Genomic DNA, 25,429 nt, shown 5'->3' with positions numbered 1-25,429 from the left:
TTTATTTGTTTGTTTGTGCCATCGGCATGCCTCGCGCTATCCCGTACCTGTCCCGTACCGTACCATCAAGGTGTGTGTCCGTTTGTTTGTGCCATCGGCATGCCTGGCACTATCCCGTACCTGTCCCGTACCGTACCATCAAAGACAGCTGGCATGGCCATGGCGCTATCCCGTACCGTACCATCAAGATGTGCGTCTGTTTGTTTGTGCCGTCGGCATGCCTGGCACTATCCCGTGCCGTACCATCAAAGACAGCTGGCATGGCCATCGCCACAATATTTAAATAGGGCTTTCAAATGCAAGATCATAACTTGAAGCAACTTGGAAGAATGAGTATGTACGCGAAGTGTATCGGGGGATGCATGCAGGACGATAGTGCGGGTTCGAATCCCAGGTTACGTCTTGAGAAAAAATAGGAGACATTTATAACATCTCTATGCTTTTTTTGCCTAGGTCATCAAGGTGGTAGACGGCGTCGTTTTACCCTCGAATGCAAAGAGAAAGTTTGATGTAGCCAATTAATGGAAAAAAATTCCATCAGTAAGAATAACATGCATGATGAGCAGCTACCTAGGCAAAAATGCATAGCGTAGGGCCCTGACCTTCCAAGCTCTCTCGTTACATTGGCTCACTGTACAATATTTCGTGTGCTGCGTGCATTTTGGGTTAATGCAGTATGCAACCGATTTCCATGCAGGTGGCAAAGGAGGCTGTACGTAGTACATAGTAGCGCCTTTGTAATGACAATGGCACCACTGTAGAAAAGTGAATGAAGAGGGGATGACAAACAGAAGTACAAGAGATTAAAAGCACTACAAACGTCGGTATGTGTGTACTTAGCTGACCTGAATGTACATGGCGTTCGCATGCCGCTGGGATTGCTGGGTAGCCGGCACAGGTAACGGTGCGCCGGTGGTCGGTGCAGCATCCTCCCGAAGAGCAAGGACATCCTGGCGATACGTACCATCGGACATCGGATACTGATCGCTGACCTGCTGCGGTATCTGCGCTGTTCCCATGCCACACTCATCCGCGGCTGCTGGCAGTACATTCATGTCTGCCCCACACAGACTGCTATCATGGTGGACAACTAGATTCTCCAACGTGCCAGCTTTTCCAATAGCCAACCCGGTGGTGGTGGAGGTGGTAGCGTTCTGCAGCAGCATGTTGGCACTGGAATTGTTCTGCAGTCTAGAGGTTACGAGCTCGGACTGTCCGTTGGGCCGAGAGGACTCTGCAGCTACGGAAACAACTTCATGAAAGTTTGTGTTTGTTTCTAGCTCTTCCCCGGGACTACTTCTCGGCGTTACGCAACTTGGATCTGCTCCAAGTGCAGCAACGTCCGTGCTCCCATCAACTTGCGCATTCGCGTAGATGACAGCATTGCTGGCGATGGCGCTTTCTCGCGTGTCCATGCTCGTTTGCACAGGGAATATGAATGTACTTGTACTACAGGCAGGAGGGCTGGGGAAGGCTTGGTTGGCTTGAGCAAAACTCCGCGGAGCACCTGCTGGTCCAAGCTCTGCACGCGGAGATTCCGGGCTATGCCGTGAAGATCCAGCAGAGCTACTCGACGAAGTCAATGTCCAATCGGGTCGGCGGCTGACACGGGGCTTCGGTTTCGCGCCTGTTGATTCCATGGGGGAAAGAAGGGTAGATGACGAGGACACACTGAATGTGGTGTTGCTCTGCGGGCTCAGAGGAGAGCTGCATGCTGCTGCGTCCACCAAGAGGTGTTTCGGTCCGTGCTGTGCTGTGCTATCACTCTTACGGTTGTACAATGGGTTGAGCTGCAAGCTGTTTGGAGGCTGGCTGTGTGGCGAGTGATGCCACTTCTCCGGCCTTTTACCTGTAGCTGAAAACACACAGGGATACAATCACGCGTAACAGGAAAGCAAATAATGAACGCAGTGAATATTGGTTGACGGTAGTTGCTAGGAAATCACTCCGTTTCAGCGTGGCGTCAAACGCGTACAGCCAATCAAAAGCCGATCGTTTCTTTTTCACTTGCTTCACAGCAGCACAAACCATACATACCCAAACATATGCTCCTACAGCTGTGGAGAATAAGCCACAGAAAAAAAATTATAAAAGAAGAGGAATCTAATATGCTGCACCATAGCTCAGTAGTTGCAGCATCACTGGGCTACAGCGGAGTCCCTGGTTCAAGTCCTGGTGGTGATCGTCATTTTTTCTTCAGACTTTCTCCTTTTTCAGTCGCTCAGACTTGGATAATGACAAGTATACGGTTAGTTACGTAACACTGGTCACCCTGGGGTAAGTTCTTATTTTTGTTGGCAATCAAGTTCAACTACTTGTAAGGCCCTCACATGATGCTGTATGTGCGGTGGCATGAAACCATTCACTTGATGAACATGTAGTCATGTTTCATGTTGCCCAAGTATCCAAATGCCAGGTGCACACACGAGCGGTATAGCTGAAACACACATCATTGCATTCACCTACGCATGCTTGTGGCTCTCCTTTGTAATAGGGTTTCGCCAGAAATGGGGATAGCACCGTATTTTCCGGAGTATAAGTCGCACTTTGAACACTCAAAATTCACCCAACAAAAAATAGGTGCGGCTTACTAGTATGCCCCGATGATCAAATTGATGGTTATGAATATGGTAGATGTCTGTATTTCGTGGCAAAAAAGTGGCGTTGCGGTTTACACTCCAGTGCGGCTTATACTCCGGAAAATACGGTATTTAATGCCGTATTGTCCATATTTTCCGGAGCATAAGCCGCACTGGAGTGTAAACTGCAACCCCATTTTAAAAACTTTCATGTACCACGAGTATTTTGAAAAGAGGAAATACTGGTTGGCCATTTTGTGACCTGGTAGCAGTTTGTGTGGGCATGCATGCGGCGTGTGTGTGTGTGTGTGGGGGGGGGGGGTATGTATGTTTGTGTGTGTGTGTACAGGTGCATGCGTGTGCCTGCGTGTGCTTGACTCACACTTGCGCCGTGATCGTTTCCAAAGGGTGCACGCCAGAGCAAGCAGTAGAGCGCCTAGTGTGACTGAGCAGACACAGATCACAGCTATGCTCCAGATTCTGTCAGGTTCAGCGTTGGATGCTGCGGCAGCTCCAGTTGTTCCACTACCAAGTCCTTGATGTCCAGTAACAGAAACGTGTGGCCCTGCAGCAAAACAACAAACATGCATTCCGTATTTCGGCAATACTGCCCGGGGTGCTCGGGAGATTGTGGGGCCTAAAATTTCAGTCAATTTGAAAAAAAATGTCCGCACAGACGCCCTGAAATGATGAGGCGCTTATTTCAGACAGATGGTAGTAAAAGATCGGCCCCTGAATACCGTATATCTTGTAGAGCACCCTGACTGACTGATCTAGTACAACTACAAGTACCAATTAGACTGTTGCATTCGACTAGGCATGACGGTGCGAGTGTGCATTGGCGGCAGGTATACACAGTAGTCATCCAGTCATATTATTATTTGTGTATTGTATTTGTATTTATTTATTTAAGGATTCCCCAAAGGCTATTTGCCTGTCAAGGGGGTTTCCTGACTATTATCATACAACATACAGCATGGCCGACAAGCATCTTGATGCACAGTAGAGCTTCGCTCAGCCAGGCACCTCGGGATCGAAGAGTACCCGCATCGCAGAATCGTCAAGCAACAATATTGTGGATTAGTGGTTGCGACGTGGGCGGCAATTTTATAGGAAAGCATTTGCTCCCCACGCCGGAGCTTGCACTTCTACGCCGACTTAAAAACATTACGATGAGGGTTAGGGTATTGAAAAAGGAAGACATCTCAAGATTGCACATACCTGCCAGCAGCCTGCGCCCGGTTGAGGAAGGTGGCCGGTATTGTGAATCTGTATCATGCGTGTCATGATTGTCAACGTCACAATGGCCAATTTTGGCTTTTTACTTCTATACTCCATGAATATTTCACACGAGCTTATGTACATGTATGATGCATTCTTATACCTAGAGCTGCATGTGTCTGTTACTACAGTTCTGGGTAGAGAAACCCGACCTTGTGAATAAAGTAGCATTGCACTCAAGTATGCAGAGCGTTGTGTGTGGTGCTAGGGCCGAGTAGCCACCAATATATAAAACTGAGGCTGGATATCTCTGCCCAGGACTGTACATGAAGGGATGGGTAATGTACTATTATGTGCCATGAAGTGGAGACGATAAATAAATAAATAAAATAAATAAGCCGCAGCAGCATTCGGCCCTCTACAGATTGTTATCAACCACCACACCATAATTGCTGGTGTTGCGCTGTGGCAACATTGTCGAGGTCGACTGGAGAGCAAAGCTATGGTGTGGTGATTGATGGAAATTGAAAAGAAAAAAGGACTGTACATGCACATGGTTATTGCCGCACCTCTCGAACCGAGCCACCCGGTAGAGTCATACACACGTCATATTCATATCTTTACAATGTGGTTCAGGCTGCTCAGGGCCCATGGCACTCTTACTGTCGCCACACACCTTAGGGTAGAGGCTGAATTGTGCTATCGGTATTAACGGCGCTGCATGGCATATATGAATTAAGGAATTTAATCAATCACCAGGCTTGCAAGGCATTAATCTACAAGACAAAGATTATTATCATCGTTCGTTGTAATGATATTATAATGAGATTATTATGCTTTATTAAAAAGTGAGCTCAGTTTTATTTAAACACACGGCGAGGAGACAACAATTTTATAACCGCAATCAATAAAACTAGCTGAACCGACAATTTGTGTGTACAGAAAGATAGTATAATTGGGTTGAAATTGTTCAAGTAACGTGTCGTGTTTAGTGCGTCCAAGCTTGGCCGTTAATGTTCTAGGTGTAATGTACTGCTGTTATGTGTTATCACGTTGTCTTTCCTTCCTTTCTCCTTTGTTCAGTTCTCGCTTTGATTGTTAAAATTCACACTTGTAAATTTCACTGTTGTTGCTCTTAGTGTTATTTCTCTAACTTAGATTTTCTATAATAGTTCAATTTTTGTTTCAGTGTCCTTTAGTACAACGACGATTCCTGATGAGTGTTATACGAAAACTTGTTTGAATCCATATTTTTTCCCTACACCATTTCTTCATATTTTCATCGTTTTATTGCACATCGTCTCCACCGTTTTTTACATTGCATGAATAAAGTACACAAATCTCAGTTTTATTCATGTTAATACTTGAAGTACATGCTCAGTAAATATCTTCTTTGAGTATGGCAATTGTACGATGATATTCTAGTCGTTGTTAAATTTTAAAAGATACAATGCTGCAGCTAATTAGTTGCCAGACTTGACACTGGCAAAAGTGAGAATAAGAAATCCATTGCTCCATTGCAGGGCAGCATGCACAGCTTGCATGATAGTTTTAAAGTTGGTGTTAGTTTCATAGAGAAGTAGTGAGCATCAGTACAATTATGGCAAAACATGGTTGCAGCATGCACATAGATCTTGTTAAGATTATCATTGAGTCTCGTGGACTGAGCACGCACAAGCATCCCTTGTTAGAATCATATCGGGGACTGGATAGTCCTTTTATTATGTTGACACTCAGGCTGGAATTGGAGCGTATTGTTGAAGAGGTCTCATGGACATCAATGAAAATATTTTAACAAAACCAAGTAGTTAGCATTAGTCAGTTATGGCAGACAATTGGCAATTCTTCCACAGGTGGTCAGCTGGGTATGATACTAAATGACGTGGCAGCGGAGTTGGCTAGCATACTGGGTGGCATTGCATTGCCCGCAGCTATAACTGTAACCTGGGTTGAGTGGCTATACCTAGGGCCGGCAGACTGGTGATGCCTGGGTTCATGCAGTCAATGCATGTGGTGTTTACCAATACGTCCTTCAGAGAAAGAGAGAGAGTGTACGCGAGAGAGATAGAGAGAGGTGACAGGGAAGAAGAGGGAGAGAGACAGACAGGAGGCAGTTTGGCAGACAAAGAAAGACAGAGACAGAGACAGAGAAAGAGAGCTGCTGGTATTCAGATAGCCTTGGATGAGACGTACCCTGGACGAAATCTGAGTTGCAACCTCAACTGCCCTTGACGTCTATAAGTTGGCACTGCGCCTAGCCTAGGTATGTGCGAGTGGATCACGATCACTTGGACAGCTTGACAAGGGCTGTGAGATGATTGCACAACTAGATGTCAACCTGAACAAACATAGAGCGTCACAGATACAACAGCATTATGTAACCAGAGGGCAGAGACTACAGACTTTGCAATAGAGAGGCTCGATCGCACAGGAACACATGCAATATGTTACAATTAGTACTACGTGAGAATTTGTAAGCGCGCTCCACTCCAAAAGCGCCAGCTATTGAAAAATGGAAATTTCTAATCCATTCAAGAGATTCCCAGCAGGCACATAATCCACACCTATAATGACAATCTGTCAAAGGTGCAGGTGGCCAGGGAGTTATAGCATCTGGGGAGGTAGTACGAGGTTATAGAACCCGAAACGATACATTTATTTCGATCCCCGATTTCCAAGTTCTACCAGCGATGCCGAGTGCGAGCATGGATGCATTGCTCCAGAGCCTGCCCAACAGTGACTGGAGCGGGCAGCTTGGGTTGGAGCAAGATCACATAATTTCACATTCCACTCAACCCTGTTGTCTATCTGAATGCCCTTGTTTTCCGGGAAAATCTTTCATGAAGTTCTTTTTGGACCCAAGTTGTTTTTGGACCATGGTGGGGGTGCAAAGAAAGGTTTCACAAGCTATAGTGGGCCAGGATACGAAACGATCTGTTCCACATCAAATTTTCTGGGCACTCCCCCCCCCCCCCCAATCAATAAACCCAACGTGGCTCAGGTGTACCCATCATGTCTTGATTGTGAAAGAAGTACATTTTGCAGTGAACCAATAATAAATCTGTGCACAAGTGAAAGACCTAGACTTGAGACTGGATGCTGGGTAAATAGCATATTTTGAGAAATGATAGGTTTTTGCCATACTATGAGGCACAATGAAAGAGTGCTGCTCCTCGAGATCGCTTACCATTGGTCACGCTGTCAGCTATGGTTAGTGAGTAGTCAATCCTGTCCAGAATGGCGGTGGACTCATTTCTCGCAGTGCAGCTATAGAGACCGGCCATTTCCGCCGTCATGCCCTCCACGAGAAGACGCGACTTGAACGTGTACGGCGTGGCTGATTCTTCTGCCACAACGCCACTGCCCGACGCTGCGAGGCTGCATCTTGAGCGGGTGCCGCGCAGCGCATCCGTGTTTGTCAGCACCTCGTGTCGCATTATGCCAGCTGGCGCCGTCGTGTTCCAGGCGATGTTCAGAAAGTGAGGCGACTCGAAGCTGCAAAGGAGGAAGACTCCAGATCCGATCAGGTACGAGCGCTGCACTGGTGACGTGGCTGACTGCTCGGGTGGCGGGTACAGGCGGACAATGGAAGGTGGTGGCGCTGAGGAGTGAAGACGGACAAGGCCAAGTAGCAAAATAGCTTCCTTAAAAAAGGGAGTGATTTTACCTATATTGCGACAAAAGCAATGCGACATCCTGAAGGAGGTAGGCCATAAATAGCACCTCAGCACAATAACGACACTTGAAAACCGAGCGCGCAAAATAGAGCTATTTGTCTGGAATGACAAACGTTTGCCTCAGGTTGAATTAATTTTAAAAATGTGACCACGATCTAGAAAGCTAGTCAAGATTGGCTTTGTTTGTGCAGTTGCTTGGCAAGCTATTCTCCTTGTCTTTCAATCCTGCTTTAGTCTTGCTGATCACACCGCACCATTGCTTGATTGACGGTGATAATGCCACAGCATGATACAGGTCTACTCTCGCTAGTACGACAACGGTCACAAAACAAACCTCAGCAGTGAACAACGATGCAAAATCCACTGACAAAACGTGTTTAATAGTGATACATATTCAAGCAAATCCTGTTAGTAGACAATACTCGATACAAGACAAAAATGTTGAAAAACTCCCAAGTTGTCTCCGAACAAGGGCAAACCTGTACACGTAGAAGGACATCTGCAGAATTGAGATGGGAACAGATTGCTGCCCATCACATTCTCCCTCAAAATAATGAACCATGCAGAACAAAGATGTCATTCTTGGATGGAAGCCACTGTTCGCCCCTCTTCGGAGCTGTACATTGTACTTTTCAGGCAACAAACTAAAAATACATTAAAAACAAAAACTATCCAAATCTTACCGCCTGTGCTGGGATTTTGTGATGTTGGTGTCTGATGATCAGTGGTCTGGGTACCCGGGGTGGCTTGTGATGATGTCACGGGTGATGATGTCACTGGTGATGACGTTATTGGTGATGAGGTCACCTGCGGTGTTGTCATCGCTCCGGACGTGCTCTCGGCAGTTGGCACGACACCTGTGGACGATGCTGTGCTTGATTCAGTGGTATCCGTGGCTACAGGGGTGCTTGCCGACATACCCGTGCTGGGCTGCTGGTTGCTGTTAGCAGTAGTTTGCATCTCTGCTGAGGTATGAACTGTTGATGTCACCGGTGAATCATCTGGCATTGATGAAGTCGTTGGTGATGTAGCTGCTGTACTCGATGCAGCCGTACTTACATTCACCACTGCCAATGGCGATGTCACGCTAGTTGCACTGCGCTGGCATAAGTAGGGTCGGGCAAAGCCAGGGCAGTTTGTCAGCCCGATGCCCACACTTGGTGTCCATATGCCGCAGTGCGATGGAAACGGTTGACCTGGTCTCCAGAGCGGACTGTCAGCTGGCTGCAGGGCTCCGTCGCTAATCCACTGTATGAAGTTGTTGGTGGTGTTCCGAAACAAACCTGCAGAGAAAGAAAGAAAGAGAAAGAGAGAGAGAGAGAGAGAGAGAGAGAGAGAGAGAGAGAGAGAGAGAGAGAGAGCAGGAGAGAGAGGGGTAGCACCCAGTCGGGAATTTGAACTGGGAACAGCACAAAAATGTTGACCATCACTGACTGACTCGAGTACGCCCTGCCCCCCCCCCCTCTACACGGGATCTTCCCCTGCTGCCCTACTAGGGTTAGTTATGAAGTAATTTGGTGAATTTCCCACGCACAGTTCCACAACCTGGTCGCTGGGACTCCTCACACAATTAAGCCGGAATCCGCCTCCCAGCTAGCCACTAGCAGTTGATTGGAAGGACGGAAAAATGCCTCAGCCTCGTTGGAGCTCCATGACTGGAGTAATCGGTGTCACTGGTTGTAGATAAGGGCGCGTTCAGACTACCGTGAACCCCGTCAAACCGTGAATGCCGATAAACCGTGAAGGACATTCACACTACCGATAACAAACTAACGTTACCGTGAAGTTTTCAGCTCTCACCGCGGCACTGACAAGGGATTTTCCCTTTTTTCCCAGCGTGCATGCAGCCTGAGCACTTTTTTACTGCCGGTAAAAGTTTACTGCCGCAGCAGCCGCAGCAGTAAAACTTTCCCACCGGTAACGTGCCAGTAACGTCACGTGATCAAATCACCTTGGCGACTTTCCCAATCGGTCACTTTTTATCGGTAGTCTGAACGCGCCCCAACAGACAGCACCGCAGCCCTTGGTGATGTCCATTGTCAAAGGGATGCTATCAATAACATGCTGGATGGTTGCAAGTCTGTGCACTGCTGTGTAGTATACGAAAATGTGCCATGATGTGCGCCCAATGCCATAATGTTAACGATTCATCATTTAACGAAAAATAGGAGGCGTATCCAATTTCGAAAGAAGTGTCAGCATCGACGCAATCCACACAGTCAACTAAAGCCAATTTGGTAACCGAACATTTTCCTCCCTTCTCACCATGGGTAAGTACAGGGAATAATGGAAAGATGTCAAAATACATCACCTTATACAGCTAAAGCAACAGCATGGATCAAGAGTCTCACGCTATCCGTGTGGAATAACATTTTTAATATAATTCAGCTGAAGCGGTCAAAAACAGGGTGAAAGTGAAGAGATGACTGAAACATAACAAAAACATCAACAAAGAGCAGTATTCCTGACACTTTCACGAGGATTAGCGCCAGACAACTGAAGACAACTGAAGATCCATCATTTGTATTATACATGCGAAAGCCCAATGTACAGCAACCAATCCTAGTCTTGTCCCACAATGGGATTTCTGCGTAGCTTGCAGGTCAAACACAACAACAGAACGTACCAATGATCAGACTGGAGGACTGTGATACGGTCGCTGGTAGGGACTGAAGGCCGCACTCGCGGTCCGTTTCCGTGCGTATGTTCGCCGAGTAGCCACCGAGCTCCGCGCACTCGGCCTGCGCGTGGTCCCACGTGTACTGCGACGAGAAATACCGCCACTCCGACCCACCGCAGGGTGAAAACTGAGGAACTGTGATGTGAAAAGGAAGACAACCACAAAGGAAAAAAATATATGCTGCATTCTCCAGAGTATAAGCCGCCCATTAAACACCAGTAACCCCCCCCCCCCAAAAAGTCAATGTGGTTTATAGTATGATGGTGAAATTATTGGCGATAAACAGGGTAGATGTCTGTATTCTTGGGCAAAAAACCTGGGTGCGGCTTACATTCTAGTGTTGCCCCCCCCCCCCCGGAAAATACGATACTGTAAACTGGCTAATATTCGCGACGGATTAATGTTCGCTATTTTCGCGAGAAGAGCGTAACGCGAATATTAACCATCGTGAATTCTAACTTCAACAGTGGGTGGATGTAAGTGGTCCCAGCGTGTCGCGAACTTTTGCCATCGCAAACTCGCTGGTTCTAAGAAAGCGCGAAAATTTAGTGACGCGAATATTGGGCGGTTTACAGTACTCGTACTTAGAGAAGTGGAGAGGTAGATGGACACAGAAAAGCACAAGTTGATCACCCTAGGATAGTTGTTACGGGAGAACGCCGACGCAAAAGGCTTTACAACATGGTCACGAAGCAGTCCTGGACAACACAGAAACGTTAGCGAATGAAGTGATCGCATCTCTTTCCCACAACCGTGTACTCAAAGTAGCCAAAGCAAGTGAAATATTTATGTGATTCATTAATGGTGTGGCCAGAGTCTACATGCCTGGTATCACCTGCAGCAGAACATACGTAGCAGTGTTTGGCTACTTAATCACCTGGTTTTGGGCAGGCTATAAGCCAATCAGCCTGCACCCCTGGACTGCTCTATGTTAGGCCTGGATATCCAGGATGAGCAAAATATTTGTGCAAAAATGTTTGGCCTCATTTTCTCTGTGCTGCACTGATGTGTCCACCAAGGACGAAGCAGCTCTATCCACAGAGCGAGTATAAAATGTTTTACACAGTGTTCGTGCACCTAAAGTTGGGATTTTTGGTTTAATGAGTTGTTTATTACGCTTCTCCACACTAAGGGGTCATAATCAATCTTTTGCACAAAACAAAAAAGTTTCGTTTATGGGTGAGTGTGTCGAGGAGATTTTCGTCATGAAGAATATTGATAGCTGAAACATCAATCCATTCTAGCTGTCAAGTCAATATATTTTTCGTTCATGGGGGTGGGTGAGTGGTGGAGGGTCATAACTAAACTGTTTTCGTGTCATGAAGTATCGATAATGGCGGATGGCCGCTTTTAACCTTGAGCTTACTGCATCCTATCTAGTGTGTTCGCTTAAAAGCGAACACACTAGATAGGATGCAGTGAGCTCAAGGTTAAAGCAGAGCCACTGCACACACTGCTTACTAGGCCTGGTGCAGAGATAGCCAAACCGGTCGTTGCTGCAGTCAAACGACAAGCGATTGCCCTGGTTGACCCGGTAGTAGGCGCACTGGCTGCTCACTATCGTCTGCAGCGGATTCCAGTTGTCAGAGTCACTGGGCTCCTGAAGGCAACAGTATCAGGCACAGCATATTATACGGGCTGCAGTCAGCTAAAACATGTCTTTGAGATTTCGTAATTCTTTTGAGACATGACGGAATGAAGAATTGTTTCTGTCGGGCACGTTCACGCTGTGCTTCATGTATCAACCGGTGGCGTGAGCATCTTGTCGGAACTTCGTTCTCACACTTATTCGACTGTCTAGTTCAAACAGCTGGCGAGCAAAGTGATATTTTTCCGGGATACTTTTTTTCACCCTAAGACATGTTTTAGCAGACACAGCACATTATCTTATACAGTAACACCTCAGTACAAAGTACCCTGGATCTATCATACATGTACTTTTCTTTTTACATTAGATAAACCATATTTTTTGCACTGGACATAATGTACTTTCTTGAGCGTACTCTTGTCCAGTTATTTGACCTTAGATATAGAGTGCATTGGATAAAGAGTACTTTGCCGGGCTGCAGAGTACTGATTTTTACGTTCCTTGTTGGCACATCATACTGCGGTGTCACTGAAGTGCCATTAACGCAGTTCCAGCGCATGTCCGTGATGCCACCACCACAACCATAAGCGTGGGGTTAGAAGTATGCTGTCAAGTCGTAACTTGATCTGAATATAGCCTCGTTATTAGCCATGCAGTGGCTGTCATATCTGAGGTTTTTATTCACAAAGTTTACCGTATTTTGTAATACTGACCCACACACTCAGTGTTCCCTTCCTCTTACCGTTGTATTATCGCTGAGCCAGGTGTAGCTACCATCTTGATCCAGGTCCTCCAGGCCTATCCAGTACTGGTGAGAGGCGTTGTGTATGTCTTGAGGGATAGCTGAGCGCGCACACTGTCTGTCATTGTCGGACCTGTGAGCAGGTTGAGATGCGCAGCAACATGCAGCATTACCAACATACATATACTCGCTACATATCATCACAATACAGTACTAGTAGGTTAATGTTGGGTTGGTATAGCCTGTACTGACATGTAACTGATGTTAGCCAAAGATACTATGCAGGGCACATGCAAGAGACACCACACACCTGACTGAAGAGAGATAACCCCCGTCCAAAGCGCATTGCTCTCTGGCAGTGGCGAAGGTCACAGGAATTGTGTTGTAGAGCCTCCACTGTCGGCCATTGCACTCCCGGTATGTAGTCACTACATGTGAGTACACATATCACAGATGGAGAGAGAGACAGAGACAGAGAGAGAGAGAGACAGAGAGACACAGAGAGAGACAGAGAGAGAGAGAGAGAGACACACACACACAGAGAGAGAGAGAGAGAGAGAGAGAGAGAGAGAGAGAGAGAGAGAGAGAGAGAGAGAGAGAGAGAGAGAGAGAGAGAGAGAGAGAGAGAGAGAGAGAGAGGGAGAGAGACAGAGAGAGAGAGAGAGAGAGAGAGAGAGAGAGAGAGAGAGAGAGAGAGAGAGAGAGAGAGAGAGAGAGAGAGAGAGAGAGAGAGAGAGAGAGAGAGAGAGAGAGAGACAGAGAGAGAGAGAGACAGAGAGAGAGACAGAGAGAGACAGAGGGACAGAGAAAGAAAGAAAGAGAGAGAGAGAGAGAGAGAGAGAGAGAGAGAGAGAGAAAGAGTCGAGGGAGAGAGAGAGAGAGAGAGAAAGAGTCGAGAGAGAGAAGGAGAGAGAGAGAGAGAGAGAGAGAGAGAGAGAGAGAGAGAGAGAGAGAGAGAGAGAGAGAGAGAGAGAGAGGGAGAGAGAAAGAGAGAGAGAGAGAGAGAGAAAGAGTCGAGAGAGAGAGAGAGAGAGAGAGAGAGAGAGAGAGAGAGAGAGAGAGAAAGAGGGAGAGAGAGAGGGAGAGAGAAAGAAAGAAAGAGAGAGAGAGAGAGAGACAGACAGACAGACAGAGAGACAGGGCGAGACAGAGAGACAAAGAGAGACACAGGGAGACAGAGAAAGAGACATTAAGAGAGACAACGTGAGTGATAGATTACAATCAGCGGACGAAAGGAGACACCTAAATGTATTTATGTTCAATATTTTGGCAAGCCGAGCATAACGCTAGTATTAATCAACATGAAGTCAAACGTTATCAGTAGGTGTACACGTATGTGTGAGACCACAGTGCTCCACTAAGCCTTGCCACTGGACACTGGTTTTATTCTGGATGCTGAGTACATAACAGTGCTCGATTATTACTTTAATTCCAAAAAAACTTCCCTGATCAGTGTTCTTTAGTGGACCTCTTGCTATGGACTCAACAATTGGGACATTCGGTCGTTGACAACTGACTTTGGTGGTTGGCCTGGTCCACTCGCCTACCACCGCCATATTGCCAGCTGTGTGTTTATCACCATATTTATCAACCATAAGTGCATCTTGCATCTTTCCCAGAAAATAATGAAATAAAATATCTTTCGTGATCCGTTCTGGTTTGACAGAACTACTCCCAGAGCTAGCACAGAAGACTAGCCAGAGAACAGTTGCTGTGGTGTGAAAAGCAGTCTTCGTCTTAAGTTCGTCAGGTCTAGTAGTGTTTCCGTCGTCGTCTTGTCACAAATACAGTTTTTCAAATGTAGTTAACGCGTCCTCCATTGTCTGAGTGTGGAGACGGCACGGGGCTGGGAGCAGGTGAAGAAAATCAAATACAACAGTTGCACATTGTGTGCTTGGAAGCACTGTCGTGCGCAGATGAGCAAGGTTTGCCACAGATTGCACTACAGAGGAAACTGTCCAAAATAGAGAAATCTCTTCTTCACCCTAGTACCTCCATCCCCTGAAGCTACTTTGATTTTGTTGCGACCATCAAGCGCAGCCAGTCACACCTTTACTCCCTATTGATCATCAAGCCATTGGCTGATTGATTAGGCACCCATCATAGAAGGGCTCTCAGGACTGTCAAATAATAATAATAATAATAATGACCACTTCCTGCGTAAGTTCAGCCAGTGCATGCACAGCCTTGCAGGCATGCAGGCACTCTAGGCCATGCACTTGTGGACTGCTTCAAGTGGGGCATGAGAGTACCAGGCTTCATTCGTGTATGTGTACTAAACTGGTATTACTGATACTCAGTGCACAACCACATGTAGTTTGATTATTGCCCTTACCGGTACTTGGAATACCTCCAAGGAGAAAATACAGAGATTTGCAATACTTCAAAGCATAAAGCCATGCATACACAGACAACCACTCCCCCCCCCCCCCCCAAAACACAAACCTCACCAAAGGGTTTGCCGGGTGGTGAACGGAGATTTCCAACTGAAGAAAGAATTAATGTGGCGCCAAGCCACCAAGACGAAAGTTTGCCTGTACTGTATAAGTACAAATTTTCGTTCACGAAATCTTTCGTTAGATCACTCCACCAGCAGGCTTGTTACGTACTAAATTTCGTTCTTTGTCGAGGTCTGTCACCGTGAACGTTCAGAAAAAAGACTCTAGTTTGGTAAAATAGATATTTCGTGCCCCTAACGAATATAGCGAAAGTAGTTAAACAAAAATTTGTACTGTATTCAGTACTCACACTTGCATGTTGGATACGGTAGACTCCACGTTCCGTTCGCTGTGCACTGAACGTTGTTCACCGTACTCTGTCGCTCATACAACGGATGAGGACTGCACACGTAGAACACTTTGTCGCCCTCTTCCCGACCCTGGTCGATGGTTGTGGCTGCGTTGGCGATTTGAGGCGGCGGGCCGCAAGCACCTGCGCAAACAAGGGCGTAGGCGAGCACGACATGAGGACACACACACACACGTGCGCATGCACACACACACACACACACACACACACACACACACACACACACACAGCAGAATTAAATCGGAGTCTCTACGATGGAACACAGCGGAAAATCGGCTGCATGCATATTCCCAGGAAAGGTGTTCGCGTTAGAGCTAGCATATGCTGCGCGGATAATGCACTGCGGCTAGCTGCCGGTCACCCTGACATAACCTTACTCCGCCTGATAGATGGTAATGAAGCAGGAAATGGTGACAACAGCAATGAATTGTATGGCTCCAAATGTAAATGTTTGTTGTTGTTTTCCATTGCTCTGCCAGGATATAAGCTACAGTGGAACACTAAATGCTCCTTCAGGCACTGGACTAGTAAAGCAGTATCGAGTTTTCAAGCCTGTATGCACGTATCCATCGCTCATGATGAACATCCTTATCATTGTTATAATTGTGGAATTCAATTCGGACAGTTTGCAGCAGAGCGACTTGCATGGTCGTGTCAAGAAAATAAATTCACTACAAATTTCTTACCGTCACCATTTTCGGGAGCTGCAGCGATGCAAAGTGCCGTGATTAGAATCCACGCACTCTCCATAGTGACTGAAATATTTATACTACTAAGTTGACTGAAGATGACCAGGTAGGTGCTTTGTGGTGGTGGAAGGACTCAGGTTACACAATTTCGAGTTTGACCAATCATTTAGCTCAAATCTAGCATTTGGTGTGAACTATTGTCGAATGACCTTCCGGCGACAGGCTCCGCGAGGCATGGAAACGTAACCACTCGCTGACGGTGACATCCAAACTAAGCCCAAGCAACAAGGTAGCTAGGTTGATAACAGAAATCATGAGATTCATTTTGGTGCAAGCACGTTGGTTTGTGACCGGTCAACACCTTTTTCAGCAAGGGAAATAGCTGATCGGAAATAGCTGGTCGGAAATCGCTGTTCGGATCGTGCAGGTACTAAATAGTGCAGACTGAGTGAAGGCGATGGTAGACCGGTGCGAGTGAAATGTGGCATATATTCCTGCGAACTTCTATTTCCGGTCATGTCCTGGGCCATGGGCGCTGTCCGTCGTAAGCTGTGGCCTGTGCTGTTTGCCCCAGGTATCCCCTGCTAGGCTGATACCAATTACCATGATTACTACCATGATCACTGGTAAATCTAGCCAGTCAAGTGGGTCGCGAGATTATGCGTGAAGAATGTGAGGCGAGCGGGTCCGCCACTTTCGACTGAAGCCAATACAGTTCCAATACTGGCAATAGTACTAATCACGCCTAGCTAGTCTGTATTGGCATCGTGCGAAGATCTCACAATCACATGATTCACATGCGACACGGTTCGGGGACTCGCACATCTCAAGACTCAATCGTCTCGACCTTGTGCACCGAGAAAAAGTGCGCAGACTCGGTGATGTGGTTTCCTGCGTGGGGTGCGAACGGAGGAGCTTTCCGCATTCCTGGCTTGCCGCCTTGTGACCCTTGACAAGAGATGCCGGGCGTAGATCTCTACGGCCAGTTGGAGCGGGTGAGGTGTTGCGCCGCATCGTCACAAAGGCGGTTTTGAGAGTTGCAAGCCACGAAGTTCAGGAAGTGTGCGGTTTCATTCAGAAATGCTCGGGTCTTCCTGCGGGCATAGAGGCGGCTGTACATGCTCTGCAGTAGCTTTATGACGATCAATGCACAGATGCGATTCTTTTAGTTGGTGCGCGCAATACTTCTAATTGTTTGAATAGGCATTACACAATATTCACTACAATGTGCTTGTGTCCGCCCCTTGCGAAAATTTTAACAAATTCCTACAATTCTCCTGCTAGACTGTTTGTTTCTGGCGGCGGTGAAATGTCTTCGGATGAGGGAACGACACAGGGCGACCCCTTGCCCGGCATGGTGTGTTATTCTCTTGCAACTCTGCCTTTGGTAAAGCCCCTGCAGGTTACCCACACCGACATGTCAGTACGGCAGATATGGTATGCGGATGATTCTGGCGCGGCAGGGCAGTTGGTTTCCACGCGTTACAGTAGGTGGTGGGACGACATTCAAGTCCAGGGCAAGCAGTATGGCTACAACACCAATCCTGACAAGACTCTTCTCCTTGTCAAGCCCGAAAACGAGGAGGAAGCGTCTCGTATGTTCGCAGATACAGTACTGGCATACGTATTGTCACAGGTGCAGCCAAGTACTTACTTGGGTTCATTTTGTTGGTGAGTTTGGGGGGGGGGGGCGGCGGTGGCCGACCGTGTGCGACAGCGAGTCTCTTAGAGGGCCGCCGAGGTGAAGAAGCTATCGGATATGGCCGAGACGGAGCCATATGCAGCCTATGCGGCGCTAACACATGCATGGTCTCCGGGGGAGATGGATGTACAGGTGTCTGTTTTGTACCGTGCAAATTCCCGGTGACTGAGCTAGGATGAAGTCATCTACAATACACTGTTACCATGGCTACTCTCCATCACATCACGGGTAGAGAGGCATTTTCGGATGCTGAAAGAATTGTCTATCATGCAGCTTCCGACCTGGTTAGGTGGTTTGGTCATACCGTCGCTGGTGCGAATGGCCAGTGGTGCTCTAGAGACCTCCCGAGTCATCACAGCTGAGCAGGTGGATGCTATCTTGAACTAGAACTACTCATCTAATGCCTAATGGATCAATCTCCCTGGACTGTATTATACTATTATTGACTCGGCAAAACGGGCGAAAGCAGAGCCATGGAATAAAAAAAGATCAAGAAGGCAAAATGCACACGCAACGGCCTTATGGCATGGTGGTGAGGTTCCCCTAGCCCCTGCTGCTGCATCTGTGCGTATCAAAAAGGACGATATGCAGTCTTTCCAGGTGAGGGAGACCCTTGCTCCACCCGCGGCTTGACAATTGGAACACCTTTCTGGCAAGGGTGTTTCAAGCTGGCTGAACACTCTGCCATTGCGTGAGCATGGTTATAGCCTGTGCAAGGGTGATTTCAGGGATGCAGCTGCGCTGAGATACGGATGGCCTTTGGCTGACGTCCCATTAAGGTGTGCATGTGGAGCTGATTTCACCGCAGCCAGCGCGATGTGCTGTCCAACCGGAGGCTTTCCGACAATGCCGGACAATGAAGTGCGGGACTGGATTGACGACCTGATAACGGAGGTGTGCGCTGATGTTGCAGTTGAGCCTTTCCTGGCTCCGATAGAAGAGGAGATATTCACAGCAGCCAGCACCAACACTGCCAGTGATGCCCGATCGGACGTGGGTTCTAGACTCAGGCACAGAACACCTTCCTAGATGTTCGACTATTTCACTCGGATGCGGCTTCTTATGCCAAGAAGCCCATCACTGACTTGTTACTCCAGCATGAGAGGCAGAAGAAACTGCAGTACAACGAGCGGATTGTACATGTCGACCGTGGACACTTCACTCCACTTGTTTCCACCTCGGCCGGCTGTGCGTCCCCAGAGTGTGTGCGGTTCCTTAAGCGGCTATGTGGAATGTTGGCGCAGCGTGATGGTAAGCCGTATAGTCAAGTGATGGCATTATGTTAGGTGTCGCCTGTCCTTTGCCCTGCTTTAAGTGGCAGTTATGTGCATCAGAGGAGCAAGAGATCGGCATAATATTAAAAGCCCATAAACGCTTTGCATCTGCTGGCAATGATAGAAGGAAGGTTCTGACAATCTTTATGATGATGTTGGGCTATCATTTTTTGCGTCCTTTGTTTGTTTTGTTGCAGAGGTATTCTACTGTGTGACTCCGGAATTGTTAGTTCTCATCATCCAAATTGCCCACTTGCGTTCGTTGCTCAGTTCTTGTGTTCTACAAACTCAGATGGGGAGCTAAGGAAAATATTGTTACATGAAAAAATGTGGGCACAAGTTATGCCCCAAGGTTCCATTCTGGGTCCTTTGTTATTCTTGCTTTACGTTAATGACCTACCTTCAGTTGTCCCCGATGTTAGTTTGTATGCGGATGACACTGGCCTTATCTGTTCTGATTCCTCCCCTGCACAATTACTCCTTACCATGCAGCATCGCATCAACAGCACTGTCATGTGGATGCAAACGTGGAAACTCCAGCCCAATTTAGACAAGACAGAAGCCATGTATATTTCTTCATCCTCTCCTGATCAACCATTATACTTCCCTGACTCGACTATGCCTATCCGTGTCCGTGTCAGCACAAACATCTAGGTGTGATGTTTGACTGCAAACTCTCTTGGGCTGCACATGTCAACTGTGTATGCAAGCGAACCAGTTCAGCATTAGGGGTACTACAACCACATTGCACTCATTTGCCCATCCAGTGTAAACTATTATTTTTATCAGTGCTATATTCTCCCTATATTCGACTATTGCGATACCGCTTGGTGTGGCCTTTCTGACACAACTCTGAGCCAATTAGAAGTCCACCATAGATTTATACTTAAAATTCTTTACAACAAGGATCGATGTTTTCCTTCGGATGCCCTTTATCGACTTGCACACACTTCTCCTCTCTCCGTTCGTCATAAGCACCATCTCTGTACACTGGTTCATAAAATATTTCTTCATAAAACCCCTTCACACATGATGAAGTACAATTGGTTTTCGACAAGCTCAACCCGTAACGCGCTCATCCTGCTTCTTGTTAAGTCAGCCCAGTATCTAAAGTCCCCTTTGTTTTCCGGCTACTCTCATTGGTTATCATTACCATACGGTCTGAAAACTTGTTCTTCTATTGGTCAGTTTAAAGATCTACTATCACAACTGAACTAGACGCAATAATTATCATCGAAGAACGTTCTCGAATATCTGGGTGATGCACGAATTTTGATAGTGCTCACTTCCGTTAATCGTTTTTCTTTGTAATTTTCCATTCATTTTCTGCTTTAATTCATATTTGCTTTGTTTTCCTAGCTTACTATTGCCGTGGCTGGCTCAACGCCCTTGTCTCAGGGGATTCTGTCCCTGCATTAGCTATGCTTGTCACGTGCTATGAGATTGTGTCTAATAATAATAATATGCGATCGAGTCCACCAACTAAACCAGAATTTTGAACAGTCAGACGTGCACAATCTAGCACAAAACTGACAAGGAGTACAGAGACATACCACGGCATGAAAGTCAGCTTGAGCACGGCTGGACAGCCCTAACCAACGGCCTTCCAACTTGGAAGGTTCATGGATATTAGTGATAATTCCAAAAGGGGAGAAGGTAAGCGCCACCGAGCCGAGCACAAGCTACACATGATTCCAAGGCGTCATGGTAGGCTTGCTTGCTACAATAACGGGACGGCAAGACCAGACAGAACGGTCAAACCACAATTCGAAAACGCAAAGCAACAACCACCCAACTAATTTGGGAGGCTCAATATTATCAGAGGTGAAAATATATATATAATTATATGACTTTTTCATGCCGTGGAATGTCTCAGTACTCCTTGTCAGTTTTGTGCTAGATTGTGCACGTCTGACCGTTCAAAATCTGGTTTAGTTGGTGGACTCGATCGCAAAACTTGTGCCCACATTTTTCTTGTGGTCTACATTGTATTATATCGAGTTTCACCGTGACCAATTCAGGTTGCATTGTGTATTTTGCTTTCATTACATTTTCGAGCATTGCATTCATTGTGTTGTTTTCCCCCGTACAAGAGGCGACCTAGCTGGCAGTCTATCAGTCATGTAGTCTGCACGCAGGGACGTGTGAAGCAGGGTGCCGTGAAAGCCTGGAATTTCAAGGTTCCCTCGTGTGAAGTAAATGTGTTCAGCCGAGAACATGTCAGAATTCATGGCGAGGATCGTATCCTGGTGTGGCTGGATCTTAATCCAAGAGGCAAGAGCAAGCAGCACGCCACACGGAAGTCCCAAGTTCGAGTATGTTTTTGGCCTCACGCCTGCTGGCGTGCTTGTTGAACCACTACACTGACCACGCTGACTGGCGAGACCATCATCGGAAGAGTAAGACTAAGAGATCTCTGGAAGAAGAATCTCCCACGTCACATGACCCGTTGCCATGGAATGGAGCCAGCTGATTGGCTGCTCAGCGGACAGGACTTCGCTTAGCATCTGCGGCCCTCAGACTTGTCCCCATTATTTCGATGAAATCATTCGCATAACGAAGAAAGGAGAAGGAGAGGAGTGTGTGTTTCAAGCTGAAGACGAGCCAATATTACAGCATCCATGGAGACAAAGCCGGTTAACAATACACGGGTCAATCACAAACAAAACTCAACAAAACAAAACTGTAGTGAAACGAAAGTACAGCACTTTAGTTTATGTCGTGTGTATATTATGTACATGTAGCTGTTAGTGCGAGCTAAACGTTTATGACCATGTTACACCTCAGGTCATCAACAATGAGGGAAGGATGCTAATCCCACACAAAGAAAGACAAGTGATCGAAACGATTGCCAGCGTTTTTTTGTGTACAATATGGGTAACTAGGTGCATGGATACACGATAAAAAACATCTGACATTTTCAACTAAACCAATTCACCAGTTACCGGTTAGGTTGGGTATGGGGCTTTGTCACGCACACAGCTGAGGAAGCATTCAGTAGGCCTAGGCTATAGCTGATAGGGCTCTTGTTTGCAAATTTTGTGAAGCACTGTTCCAACGACTGAACTTTAGCGGAATCACCAAAGTCCAGTCCTTTTGTTTTCAATTCTAGAAGTCTTGTGTGTGGGTTTCGTAAAGGTCGTCGACAAAACTGGCAATGGCATCAAAGTGTTCTTTGAACTTTGCTGATATTGAAGGTTGGTTCCCCACATTCACACGTACATAGGCACGTGTAGGGCTTCTGATGAGAGAACTGGCGATGGAGGAATGTTTGAAAATATCTCGGCTCCTGGGGCAGACCATTTTCCCCAAAAACTTGTGCAAAGAGGCCACTGAATGTGCTGCCTGTGCCACTGCCAATCGAGTAGTTCCCTCGACGGCTATACAGATCGCAGATCCGGGCTCATCCGGCACGCAAATATCCACAAACATTGGATAAGCATCACCAAGTCGTTAACCCCTTTCTAGCCAGTTACAGCTCGTTGCCAGCACCCACTTTAGAAAGTCTCGTATATCGGATGACCTCTAGTGTCGAGACGAACTAGTTTTTTAGCGGCGTTGGCAAACCAAGGAGGGAGTAGAAACTGGACACAATCTCCATGGCACTTCTTGAATTCTTCAAAAGGCTTGATCCAGTTCACACGGACCACCAACACCTGTACTCAGGCGACTCCCAGCGATAGCTGCCGACGCAGCTGGATTAATTTTGCTGCAGGTTTGCAGAGCATTCACACTGCTGGCATTCCAACTCCTTCCGAATCGCCCGCCGACTAGCCAAGAAACGTAGCAATGCATCGCTGTCCTGTATTTCCTCGGGCGCGTCCTTCCCTGAACTCTCGGTCATAGCATGTGACTGCATGCGGTCCAGGACTGCACCAAAATGGCTCACTGGTGGGTAAATTGATAGCCTTGAATTTACAGAGCGCACCCGCAGGTGCCAGTTGCAGCAAGATTTGGTTTCTAGATTTACATTGTGTGACCGGTGACAAGACGACCAGGGTGCATGGCAGGCGTTTGTGCAGCTATCAACACTAACATGCCTGCAACACACATGCACAAACACACACATATACACACACGCACGCACACGCACACACACACACACACACACACACACACACACACACACACACACCAGTGGCAGATCATTACTGTCCACTGGAGCAGTGTCTATAGACTGTCGAGTAGCTACATCTCAGAGTCGGCATCGCATGATGAAGCAGATGTTGAATCACTACCCTCCCCATTCTGCTCCTCTTCCTCGTCATTTTCATCATCCTCATCTTCATTTTCATCATCCCCATCATTGCCATTGCTATCAGAATTCAGCAACTTCTCCAGCACCGTGTCGCCCAACCGACTGCGGCGTTTGCGCCCGGTCTGGCACCGTACTGGCGTGCAATCCATGGCCTGGTCACCCCAGGCCGCCGACGATGCTTCCGCCGCCGATGCTTCCGCCGCCGCCAATGCTTCCGCCGGCACCAATGCTTCCGCCGCCACCAATTCTTCCGCCACCAACAATGCTTCCGCCGCCGCCAATGCTGCCGCCGCCGATGCCACCACTGCCGCCGCTGCTGTTACTGGTGATACGGTGGGTGCCATGCGGACACGCTTTGCCGCTGCCGCCGGAGCATCGTCGGTAGCAGATAACTCAAAGGTGCTTCGAATGGACGACGTCTCAGTCCTGTGACGTTTTTTTGAAGTGTATGACATGCCGGTATTGCCGGTATTGGAGCTGGATGATACACTTCTGGTCTGAAGTGTGTCGGATGTAGACATGCTGGCGCTGGTGCTACTGCTACCAAATGTGCTTGTGCTGGCAGTAGCCGAACTCAGGGATGCTGCCGCCTTTCCGGCCTCATCCTCAGAGGAGCTGGCTGGCGAGCTACTACTGGCACTGCTGCTGGTGTCGCTGGCTGACGAGCTACTACTGGCACTGCTGCTGGTGTCGCTGCTGCCACTACTACTGCTGCTACCGCTGCTACCACTACTGCTGCCACTGGCATCACTAGCGCTGCTGCTGCCACTGGCATCACTAGCGCTGCTGCTGCTGCTGCTGCCGCTGACATCACTAGCGCTGCTGCTGCTGCCACTGGTATCACTAGCGCTGCCGCTGCTGCTGCTGCCGCTGGCATCACTAGCGCTGCTGCTGCCGCTGACATCACTAGCGCTGCTGCTGCTGCCACTGGCATCACTAGCGCTGCCGCTGCTGCTGCTGCCACTGGCATCACTAGCGCTGCTGCTGCTGCTGCTGCTGCCGCTGGCATCACTAGCGCTGCTGCTGCTGCCACTGGCATCACTAGCGCTGCCGCTGCTGCCACTTGCATCACTAGCGCTGCTGCTGCCACTGGCATCACTAGCGCTGCCGCTGCTGCTACTGCCACTGCTTAACGATGAAGAGCTAATGGCGCTGAGGGTGGTCCAGCTGCTGGTCTTGGGCCTGGCCTGCTTGTGGCGAAAATGCGGCCTCGCAGGTGGCGGTGTGTGGCCGCTGTCGCTGCCGTCAGTGCCAATGTTGCTGCTGGTACTGGAGGTACTAGCAGCTGATGTCTGAACGGCTGCACTAGAGTCGGAGCCAGTCTCCTTCGGCTCCATGTTAACTACAAGTTGTACAGCTACAACCAGACAGGTGAACACGCACACGCACACGAGCACGTATAATACTAGGGATAGGAAGAGAAGAACTGATATTGGCCGGTTCCATTGCGGTAACTGATAACTACTTGCTGCACTGACACCAGCAGACGAACTGGAATGTGACAAACTCGTGGTGTATAGTCTAGGAGGAGAGAAAGGCGATGGGTGTGCGTGCGTGCATGCCACTATTAGACATGGTTAGCATTTTTCCGTTCACGCTATATTCGACGGTCGGCCAGTACCGTTTTTTGTGTGTGTAGACATGGTTAGCATTTCACCGTTTGCGCTAAATCCAACGGTACTCGTACCCAACACCCAAAATACCGTCGGTTTGGTACCGTTTCGACGATAGAAAGCTCTGTATAGCGGGAGAACGAAACGGTAAGATTCCAACTAGGGTTACGTCACAAGTCCGTCAGAAACGGAAAATTACTGCTAAACAGTGACTTGAAAACACACACAAACCTGTACAGGCTGACATACGGTCGAAGTTAGCGTGAACGGTAAAATGCTAACCATGGCTATTGATTGGCATGGTGCACAGTAGTGCGGAGTTCACACATATTGAACGAATCCTCACCAAAGCGTGAATCAGCTGTGCAGTGGGTTTGGAAGCTGACGAAGTCTGAACAGTACACAGAAGCTACTTTAGCAACTAAGTTACTTTGTCTGCAAGGTAGGCTCCGGCGGATTATGCTCGCGCAATCATGGAATTATGCTTTCATGGATTCTCGCATTATGCTCACAAAATCCTCATATTATGCTTTGGCACACGGGTTACATATCCACTTTGTTGTACTCTCTCTCTCTCTCTCTCTCTCTCTCTCTCTCT

At 47.7% G+C, this 25,429-nt stretch overlaps 1 protein-coding gene across 4 annotated transcripts in view; it reads right to left on the bottom strand.

Moving 5' to 3' along the window:
- Nucleotides 1-237: 237 nt before the first annotated feature.
- LOC135822592 (mucin-17-like) overlaps nucleotides 238-25,429 on the bottom strand; it is a 25,942-nt gene continuing 750 nt past the window's right edge. The window contains exons 1-9 of one of the 4 annotated variants that reach the window (XM_065335395.1): nucleotides 15,982-16,266; nucleotides 15,236-15,418; nucleotides 12,798-12,915; nucleotides 12,488-12,620; nucleotides 11,619-11,757; nucleotides 10,104-10,292; nucleotides 8,161-8,760; nucleotides 2,962-3,144; nucleotides 238-1,855 (exon numbers count right to left, since the gene is read on the bottom strand). In XM_065335395.1, coding sequence (XP_065191467.1) covers nucleotides 837-1,855; nucleotides 2,962-3,144; nucleotides 8,161-8,760; nucleotides 10,104-10,292; nucleotides 11,619-11,757; nucleotides 12,488-12,620; nucleotides 12,798-12,915; nucleotides 15,236-15,418; nucleotides 15,982-16,045 — 2,628 coding nt within the window. In that variant the 5' untranslated portion in view covers nucleotides 16,046-16,266 and the 3' untranslated portion in view covers nucleotides 238-836. Of the gene's footprint in view, nucleotides 1,856-2,961; nucleotides 3,145-5,147; nucleotides 6,139-6,987; nucleotides 7,402-8,160; nucleotides 8,761-10,103; nucleotides 10,293-11,618; nucleotides 11,758-12,487; nucleotides 12,621-12,797; nucleotides 12,916-15,235; nucleotides 15,419-15,981; nucleotides 16,267-25,429 lie in introns of those variants that run through there. The other 3 variants (XM_065335394.1, XM_065335397.1, XM_065335398.1) reach the window with 3 other exon arrangements.

The sequence above is a fragment of the Sycon ciliatum genome, chromosome 8, assembly GCF_964019385.1.
Source record: "Sycon ciliatum chromosome 8, ocSycCili1.1, whole genome shotgun sequence".
Lineage (NCBI taxonomy): Eukaryota > Metazoa > Porifera > Calcarea > Leucosolenida > Sycettidae > Sycon > Sycon ciliatum.
The sequence above is the reverse complement of the archived record's forward strand: the minus strand, read 5'-3'. Positions and strand labels throughout refer to the sequence as shown.